This window comes from Haliotis asinina, chromosome 5, assembly GCF_037392515.1.
Source record: "Haliotis asinina isolate JCU_RB_2024 chromosome 5, JCU_Hal_asi_v2, whole genome shotgun sequence".
NCBI classification, from domain to species: domain Eukaryota; kingdom Metazoa; phylum Mollusca; class Gastropoda; order Lepetellida; family Haliotidae; genus Haliotis; species Haliotis asinina.
Genome location: NC_090284.1, coordinates 69,763,660 through 69,774,239, shown reverse-complemented (window position 1 = coordinate 69,774,239; position 10,580 = coordinate 69,763,660). Strand labels below are relative to the sequence as shown.

General features: G+C 38.3%; 1 protein-coding gene across 10 annotated transcripts in view; it reads right to left on the bottom strand.

The window, feature by feature from the left end:
- Nucleotides 1-307: 307 nt before the first annotated feature.
- Nucleotides 308-10,580, bottom strand: part of LOC137285158 (FAD-dependent oxidoreductase domain-containing protein 2-like) — a 129,986-nt gene continuing 119,713 nt past the window's right edge. For all 10 annotated transcript variants that reach the window (XM_067817388.1, XM_067817394.1, XM_067817389.1 and 7 more), the window contains 5 exons: nucleotides 9,776-10,015; nucleotides 8,153-8,319; nucleotides 7,384-7,549; nucleotides 6,606-6,844; nucleotides 308-5,273 (listed from right to left, as the gene is read on the bottom strand). In XM_067817388.1, the coding sequence (XP_067673489.1) occupies nucleotides 4,969-5,273; nucleotides 6,606-6,844; nucleotides 7,384-7,549; nucleotides 8,153-8,319; nucleotides 9,776-10,015 (1,117 nt within the window). In that variant the 3' untranslated portion in view covers nucleotides 308-4,968. The remainder of the gene's footprint in view (nucleotides 5,274-6,605; nucleotides 6,845-7,383; nucleotides 7,550-8,152; nucleotides 8,320-9,775; nucleotides 10,016-10,580) is intronic.

The window sequence follows — 10,580 nt, the reverse complement described above, 5'->3', positions numbered from 1 at the left end:
GTTTCACATATCATTTCAACGCTAATCCATTTCATAGACTACACCATCATCATAGGTGTCTTTCATTTTCGGACAGCTAATCAAGACACTCTTTTTCATTTGGGGTCAGTTCAAAGGTCAAATCATGAATGCTCCATGTACAGGCATATGTGATATTGTATAAGTGAGCCATGTTGATATTAATGTTAAGTCTAAGATATTCTCACTCTTTGAACTTCACCGGTTCACCTACATACATTTCACCAAACTTGTTATCATCATGCTTCTGTTCAAACAGACCACTGAAACAAAACAACCAAACATTATCTGTTTAGAAAAATACTTTATTGGTAGTAGTATTTACAGATAGGTTCCCCAACACCTTCAGAAGGAGAGGTCATTCTAACCTACCAATCTCAGACCATCACACATACTGGTACTTCAAGAAGATGCAACAATAGGTCAGCATGACCTGGCAAAAGACAAGCTGACCCAGTCAGTGAGATCTGACATCTTTGAAGGATGTACAGACAATGCTCATGGTACTTTCAATTCCTCAAACTTGACATTCACAATAACCTATGGGAACCCAAAAGAGATGACCACCATGAAGTGTTTACTTAACATGTGCAATATTCAGTCATAATAACATCCACTGACTGCATCCTACCTCTTGAATACCTCTCAAACAAATGACTCCTGTAAAAAGATATCAGAGCAGTTTGTTTGTGTGTTCCATCCCAGTCAATGTAGTAGGTACAGGGAGACATCACCACACCTAACGCCCTGCTCACTCTATCTATTCATGTCATGCCGGACTTCAGAATTTAATTTCACTGTAAGAGCAGAGCTTTGATATATGCTTTGAACTACCAAGTGTCATATTTTCACAAAGAAAATTCTGTAATAATTAATCACTTAGCAGTTATCAATTGATTTTGAAAATAAAAAATATACTGTTATCGAAAAATATAACCAGAAAGACCTTTCCTTTGAGATACAATGTATTTATCAAATCATCAATGTATGACTTCCTGTGCTGCAAAAATGCTCTTGGCATTTAAAACAAACTTCTTCATGTATGAAGAGACAACAAGAATCTATGAATGTAATGATTTCACAATGTGACTGAGCCTCTCACAGACAACTGTCTGGCCCACAAGGATACAGATGTAGTTCTATACAGGACAATGTTGTTCTGCTCAGTAATATTGCTTTCTTTAGGTAGGTGACCAGTACAAGGTAGATCCAGACAGGTCCCACAACAGTGAACAGTCATTAAAACATTGTTAGTAATAACTGGAATCCAACTGTATAACAACACTAATGATATGGGATTAATATACTTCCTTTAGGTTAGCATGCCACAACCAAAACACAAACACATGACACTGAGAAGGGGACAGGAAGCATTTTCAGGATATGGAATATATATAACACAACAGTCATCTCCTGAAATAACCAACGGGGTGAGAAGCTTCATGGCATTGCAGCTGTTTTCTACATGAAGAGAGATGTGTCAATGGAATAAGACATGTCATTCCACACCCAAGCTTGCCATACCCTGAATCAACAGCTAGGAACTATGCAGGGCTTGTTCCACAGAGTGATTGTAGGATTATCCATTGATTCCCTCTTTGTACCACTGCTGCAGGAGGTACGGGAGTTTTTATCACCCATGTGTAAATTTCCCAAATGATGAGTGCCAAACGATTCACTTTTACTGACAACACATTACTTTCCAGACCATCCAACATTTCAATGAATGATTTATTCTGTGAAGAATCCAAGTACTTTTAAGATTCTCCCTCCCCTGAACATGAAATGACTGACTCCTAAGGATACTTTAAAGAACATGACAGACACTTGTAGTGCCACAATCACTCTGAGGAGCAGGATCCTGGGAGAAAGGGGCCAAATGAATAGGAATTGTTACATGAAAATATTCTCTATTGTTTTCCTAAATGATATTATACCTGAGAGTCAACAGAACCTGTTGACAGCACTAGCATGACGGGCCTATTTCAAGGTGTGCACAGTTGAAGGTATTAGGACAAACGATGGGAGAGTCCATGCTCCTTGGCCCATGCAGCGGTTTCAGTAAGTAAGGCAACAAATATTGATCGTGTCAGTGTCTGAGTATGTCATTTGTTAGTACCATACATAACAAATTTCATATTATTCTGCCCACAAACAAGATAACATGGAGGTGAGCAGGAACAGATGTTAGTTAACAGATAATTAGGACACATATAAGCAAAATATAAACTCTGCTTCAAAAGACAAACACAACTATAAAAGCAAGATCCCAGCAAACTAAGATAAGACTTGACAAAACAACAGAAATCTTGCCACTACTGTGAGCAAAAAGGGGTGTAATACTGTAGAGGGGAGGGGTTGGGATATGGATTCTGAAACAGGGAGCAACAAAACCAGGATGCAGGAGATAAGTTTCATGGTGCTTAGAATAAGGAGAGTAGACTGATAGTGCTAAGTGTAAGGAAAGGATACTGATAGTGCTTAGAGTAAGGAGAGGATATTGATAGTGCTTACATGTAGTAAGGAGACTGGTATTGGTGGAGATTAGTGTAAGGAGAGGATATTGATAGTGCTTAGAGTATGGATAGGATACTGAAGGTGCTTGAAGTAAGGAGACTGGTACTGCATACTTTGAGTAAGGAGACAAGCATCTACGGAGCACATAATCATGAGACAAGTATTGCCACCATATGGGTTGTTGTTGGTGCTCTAAAGTAAAAAACAAAAGGGTGTTTACAGTGCTCAAGGGGTTAGGAGATGGGTGTTGCTGGGGCGCTGATGGTATAAATGACTGTAGGGTTGCACTGTGAAGATTAGTATAGGGAGCTCCTAAAAGTAAGGAGACGGGTGTTGCTGGGGCGCTGATGCTAGGAAATGAGTGTCGGGTTGCACTGTGAAGATTAGTATAGGGAGCTCCTAAAAGTAAGGAGATGGGTGCATGTGGTGCTTTAAGCAAGGAGAAGGAAGTTACCGGTGCTATGGGTAATTACTCATCTGTGTACAAGACTGTGAATTTGTTACATACAAGCAGGGCTTTGATAAAGACAAGAAGTGCTTTGATAAAGGTCCAGTAAAATCATACATAAAATACCTCTAAAATTGTGAAGTAACATCACAAATGTAAATCATTTTCATTAAGTCTTGAAACACCGCAACATACACAATTACCCAATATTTGACAAATATCCACGCACCAATTTAGGATATGCTCTATAATTAGCACCATAATCATGTCATTTCCCCATTTCTATAAATAACTGCACTTTCACTAATTCAGTAATGCAAATTTCTTTCAATCACCTAAAGAACAACACTGACAGGACTGACTATAAACATTACATGTATCATCTGCCCCATACCTGACATTGTCAGGCTGTGAGCTTCATATGAATTCTACAGGTAGAACTTTATTTCTCACAGGTAGTGTACCTGGATATTTCAATCATGTGTATTGCACAATGCTACACTGGTGCCCAAAATGAAAAATTAACTGATTATCTCATGCCATGTTTTAATTATCTGACCTTGATCCCTTGACCTTGGATGAAATTCAAAGAACAAAAGGTTATGCTACTTTGCCAACTGACATAGTGTCACTATTAAGCCTCAAAATTTACCTTGCATCTTTCTAAAGGAAATTTACATCTGACCTTGACTTTGCTTACTAAACACATGGCAAGGAATACAGAATCTGCAGAAACAGTGGCGAGCATGTGGGTAAAAAGTGTAGGCAGAGAGGAAGGTGTAACTTAATTCACTCAGCCTAAAAACTCATTTCATACGGCAACTCACCCATGAAAGTTGTCCTTCAATTCAATTACAAATCTAAAACATCAGCATCTAGTTAAAATATCAGCATAAACATTCAAAACCTATATTTTTATAAAGCACTGTTCACTGAGAAAGTGTCTTCATCAACAGCAATTAAAACAGCATCCAAATATGGCACAACTTACTGAATAAACAAGGTTATGAATAAATGATAAAGTAAAATGCTGTAGACTTATGACCCTTTCAATAACTCTGAACACATAACTCAGCATATCAAACAGGGATGTCATGATTCAATGATGCATTGATAACATTCTCATATGATGCAATATGCATCACACACATATCTGTATTGATTTGAATTACATTCCTGCATCAATTATTCTCTAAGTCTGTATCATTTCGTTTAAGGGCCATCTAATAACGGGATGACTTTGTTGGCAAAATGGGCCTTGCCTTCATTAAAATAAACAACTTGATCATTATAAACTCATTATGTATCTTCATTGTACTAATGTATGTGGTACTTAAGACCTAATTCTGTTCTGGGCAACTATTAACAGTTGTTGACAATCCAGTTTTAGCTGAAATAGGATTCAGGTACTAATCAAAATGAAACCTACCTATGTCCAAACTGAAGACCATATACTGAAGAAGTCACAAGCCTTTTCAATATTGTTCATGCCCAATGAAGAGTCCCATGATTACTTATTATGATGCACCCTTGATCAAAGTCATGACATCCCTGATATCTACTGTACACTTGACTACCAGATCAGTTACAGATTTATAATCCCTACACAATGAGATGACCTTTGGCCATCATGGTGGTCAACGGGGTCCGATAATAACTAAAAACAAAGACTGATACCGGCATGTCTATCTTAGATGCATGGGAGACACTGTAGCAGGATTCTGTTTACTTACATATAGAAGGCAATGGGTTTGTCGTCTGGCATATTTGTACATTATTTGGCAAGAAGATGTATTATTTTGCGACAAGTTTATTGCACATGTATGTGCTCAGCAACTGATCTCAGTATACCATACCTTCTGGCAAAAACATCTCAGATCTACACATAAAAAATACATTTGATTTGGGAAAAAGAAAAAGTTTAACAAGAATATTAGGGCAGATTTTGCATATCACAGGGAAACAGACATATATTTCTCTCATGGTTATGCCATCAGTCCGATCTCAAATGCTTTACGACGTAGAGCACTTGTTCCTGTCAGGCCTTGACCTTCTAGGAAATGTTTCTGACAGGTCAAGGGAACACTTGCATGGGTCATGGCCATCTTGAAACAGGTTTCTGTGAAGAAGTGTCGGGTATCAGTACCAAGGATCTGATCGAGGTATCGTCTGAGTGGGAGCACGTGACTGAGGGGGGCATCCCATAGCGTGAGGAAGTCTTCCACAATATGATGGATCAACTTGGGTCGTGGTAGTATTTCTTGCTTGCCACGCCATCTCATTTCTTTCTCTGAAATATAAACAAAAACACGAATACCTTAGAGACCATGAGTAAGAAAATCACATTCTTACTGTGATCTGCATGAAGATCTCAAATTCCAGAATCACTATCTGAAACAAGAGTCAACAGGAGATGACATATCCACTGGCCCCCAAAATATTTGAGAGAGCATATCATCTGACTTGATGTATTTTTGATGTATTTTTAGACTTAGGATGAATCGTTTCCACAGAAATCATGAAAAATATTAATGCCAAAACCTGTAAACAGCAAAAGGCACCACTTCAAGATGTGTCTCATATATATGCCAAAATCAGTTGAAAGATATCAAATGGTTTTTGAGATGTGCTATGGAAACCAGGCCCACCCTCCCTCTTGAGACTAAGTCCGAATCATTTCCATGCAAACTGGGACAAATCGAAATCTGGAAATAGCAAAAGGCGCCACTTTGGCCACTCACATATCTGCTAAGTTTTGCAGAAAGATATTAAGAAGTTTTCAATTTGTGTTTCAGAAACCGAGCCGATCCTTCTCTTTTGAGACTAAGTCAGAATCGTTTCACTGGAAACCCACTTTAGGTTCTGACTGATATATTTACCATGTTTAGAACGCTTTTTGAGTTATGCTCCAGAAACAGAAGCCCACCCTGCCCTTTAGACTAAGACCAAAACGTTTCCATGGAAAACAAAAATAAAAATAAATAGACGCAACCTTAGGTTCAGTTTATTACGTCTACCAATTTTGGTCTAAAAATATTGAACAATTTTAGAGTTATGCACCGGTAACAAAATGATTATGGAAGGACGGACAGACAGACAAGGCCTCAACTACATCCCCCCCACATTACATGCCAGGGGGAAAAAAAACACACACAAAACCATACTTTTGAAAATATGTGAAAAAGAGTTGCACCATAATATAGGTTGTCATTACATCACAGATAATATCTTATTTGACTGAATGGAATGAGTGAGTGAATACGGTACCACAATGGTCAATATGTATGAGCGAATGAGTGACTGACTTTAGTTTTACACCACACACAGCAACATTCCAGCTGTCGGTAAATAATCGAGTCTGAACCAGACTATCTAGTGATCAACAACAAGAGCATTTATCTGTGCAACTGGGAAACGAGGACATGTGTCAACTGAGTCTGCAAGCCTGACCAGCCAATCCTGTTAGTCACCTCTTACGACATGCAAAGTGGTCTTGGTGGCAAGCATTGGTTGCTAAAGATCTATTCTACTCCAGATCTTCATGGGTCCATAGCAAAATGGTATTAGAACAACAACGCAGATATACAGGCAGAGGAGGAGGGGGTTTGTGTGGGAGATGTACCTGTAGGAAGCTGGTCATAGTAGTACAACACCGGATGGAGGAAGTTAGAGCGGTGCGCTTCGGAAGGCTCTCCAGTTGCCCGGTCCGCACGGAATATATCATTTCCTGGGCCTGAAAAGTTGGCCCCATATTGCATGACAAGGGCAATAACTCTGTTAGCAGAGTGTCCAGTCACAGAGGGAAACTGATGGAGTAAGTTGATGGGGAATTCCTCAAAGTATTCAAACATGGAGCCATCCCTGAAAACAGGAGGAGGGTCATCAGTATACATTTGTGTACGTGTCACAATTTACTGGATTTGAAGAAATGAAGATCACTTCAAGTGCAGGCAAAAACTTTGCATTTTTCCGATTACCAAATAAAATCCTTGCAAGTATTTGATCTGCTTCCCAAACAGATTTATGATCCCTGGCATAAATACAACCAATACCTATGGCAACTAACAATCAAGTATTTCATGACTGGCTTATACTGGACTGGCCAGGTTTTGTGCTGCTTTGAATGACTTCTGATATTGCATGTTGTGCAATTTTATGTGTTATGATGATTAATTAAGCAGTGTCAGAATGCTGCTGACAGAGGTTACATGGTTTTTTCCAACTGCAAAGTCTTAGTCTGTTATGGCACAATAAAGTAACTATAACAACATGAAAACAAGACTTTGCAAGAATTCTGTAAATGCTTTGAAAGTAATGTCATTTTTTATTCAATATGTTTTGTTCGTATGGACTGATCGATGTAGAAACGCTGGGTAAACTAATTTAAGCAGGGATCTTACTCATTGAGAAGAATGATGTCTCCTAGTACACTGAACATCTGGTAGATGCCAGATGCTTCATTCATTCTCTTCAGGAGGTAGCTCATCAGGTCTGTGATGGGGAGCTTCTTCGACGGCCATTGTACTCCCTCATAACGCCACTCTAGCAGCATGTGGAGAGCACGTGCTGTAATCAGGTAAAGCACAATGTCTAGACCATCTGATCTATCTATGTACCAAGTTAAGTGAAGAAATATTGCATGTTTTCAAAGTTCTGCTCTTGGAAAAGAGCACTACCATTAATTTCAGTCTGTCAAACTTGTTGCCATGGAAATGCAACAAAATATTTCAATCAGAAATCCAAAACTACCAAAATGCACCCGTAGACCACCAGATCTATCTATGTGCAAAGTTTGGTGATGAAATATTAACGGACACGTTGTTGGGGATAATTCCACTTCCATACTGATGAGCATACAAGCGTGTGAGAAAAGCGATGTAAAACCTTACTCACTCAATCACTTGATTCATCCCCTGAATAGTAAACACTAGGCAAGGACACAACAATTGGCATTTCTAACATTTTCTGGAATGACATGTCCATGTTCAAAAGTAGATCGTCAAGTCAAAGTCAGTCAAAGTAGTCTAGGCTTTTATGAAACAAATGTATTTCAATATTATTTGTATTGGATTCTCTAGTTTCAGATTCAAACATATACGATTGTGAAGCCCCATCAATAACCTTCCCGTGCCGACACAGGGTAGGTTGTAGGTCTCCCAGTGTACGTACCTGTGTAGCGGAAACCATGGATGAATCCCCCTGCTGACTTCCTGTGGTCCAGAGAGTGGGTGTTGGTGCCAGCAAAGAACATGCCAGGATTATCCACAGACTCATAGTTGTGCTTGATCAACGGGTACTTCTTGGACCTTCCCTTACCTCGACTTATTTTTGTAGAGCTATAAGATAAAGAGACATGCTCTGTACTCTGTGAACATGAACACAAACAAACCCTACAGATAAAACTTAATGTGAAGTAATAAAACTGTAAAGTGATAAAATTGTATATCAGTTGAAAAAGCTACATCTCAAATGATAAAACAGTAATTTAATTCAACAGCTTAAACAAAAAAAACCAAAATAAGAGTATTTTAACTTTAACAACAGCATCTTAGCTGAAAAATATATCTACACTGTAGTCCTTACATGAAGTGATAAATATGATTAAAGGGAGACAACTCTAACAATATTTAAGAGAATTTCTTCCCAGCTGGGCCCATCTGACATCTCTGGATCTGTGCAGCAGCAGTCAGATTGTTTCATGTGAGTGATGAGGTATATTACTAAATGTCATAGTATGAAATGTAACCTTCTTCTACAAGCTGCAGTCATCTCACATCTTGACATGATATAAATGAGCTTCAGTAAGCTGAACGGAGAACCACTTATTGGACTCAAAGGTGTTCAAAGAGACTCTGGTACAAAGTCATACAGTACTACCATGATAGATACTAAATGACTCCCTGCAATTCTCTCCTTATGGTATAATCATTACCAATTTCTTTCTGATACCACTTACTGCGCATCAGTGATGTAGCTTCACACGAAAATGAAGAAAAATGAATAATAAAATCAGATTAGTTCATATTCCAGTGAGATACCAGACATTCCAGTGAGATACCAGATATTCCAGTGAGATACCAGATATTCCAGTAAGATACCAGATATTCCTGTGAGATGCAAGATAATCCAGTGAGATACCAGTCTTTAGGACTTGTTAACAGAAATAAGTTCCGAAAGATGACGATAATCAAGTTTCTTCATATTTGTTTTACTGACAATCTTTCAATGTGACTGGTATTTACAACCGAAAAATAACAAAATCTTGTCACAAATAATAAACTGTGTCTGTTACAAAGATCGTCACTTGGAGATTGCCCACATGTCCAAATTGCACTGCAGATGAAGGAATTATTCAGATCAAGTGCCAGCTATGTATTCAAGTCTGGATCACAGAGTGAATGATACTGTGAATAAAAGCTTAAATAGCCACAGTTTCAAACACAAAATTAACCATGTTACCAAATCGGACCTTTTGATCTTTTTAATGACATTTTATGACAATGAAAGGTTAATCTGGAAGAAATCCTTCAGTGTTGAAGCAGCAACAAAATGGAACTCACTGACAGACCTCTCAAAACAGCCCAGTCGTTTTAACCTTGTGCCGCCACCAAGTTTTTCATTTACCTTGACTCATGTATGCGCTATGAGTATGCCCCAGAAGAGTTTAGTGCTATATAAATGGACATTATATATAAGTCTAAATCTGAATCTGTGCATGACACTTATAACAGAATAATGGATGGACTGCATTTTGAAAATTAAAGGTATACTTGTGATGAACAATCCTCTTACTTGGTGAAAAAAGAATCATCAAAATCAAATCCCAGGCAGCGAATGATCTTGTCGTAAGGCTCCCTCATGGCGAAGTTATCAAGATAAGACAACTCCATATCTTGTTCATCATCCGTATTGAGAGCCACAACATATTTATTGTCCTTGGTCTTGACAAACTTCACCTCACTGAGAGATGCCTCCAGAACCCCATCGAGTGACTTGAGCTGGTACGTGTCCAACAGGCCATTGTTGACAGCCCTGAACAGAAAGCAGGACATTCACTTTGACACATGTGGCTATATAATGTACAGATGCATATCTATAAGAAAGTATCATCCACAAAAAGCAAATGTCAGAAAGATAATTGATTATAAATTTGACTGATTACAAAATGTCGTGAGTGATGGATGAGTGAGTGAGTGTAATTAAATTATGCCTGAGATGATGTATTACAACACTGAGAACATAAAAAAGGGAAAAAAACAATAAACCCAATCACTTTTAGCACAAATTGTGTCATGGTTCTTTGCCATCGACATCCACATGTCTATCAACATGTTTTTGTATTTTGTTGGTTTGCTAATCTCTGTAGTACTGCAGACATAAACTATCCATCTAAAGTATAGACACATTTAAAGAACTCACTGTATGTTATATGTTTATGTATGGCTACTTTGAAGATTGATTTCTCCACTAACTTGAGGGAACCAACTGTAAACCTTATACAGATGAACTGCAGGAGGATCACGTATCAACACGTAGCATATGTAAATGTTGTGCATGAACAGCTGGTGTAAAGTTTTATTAAGAATTCGTCACTTTT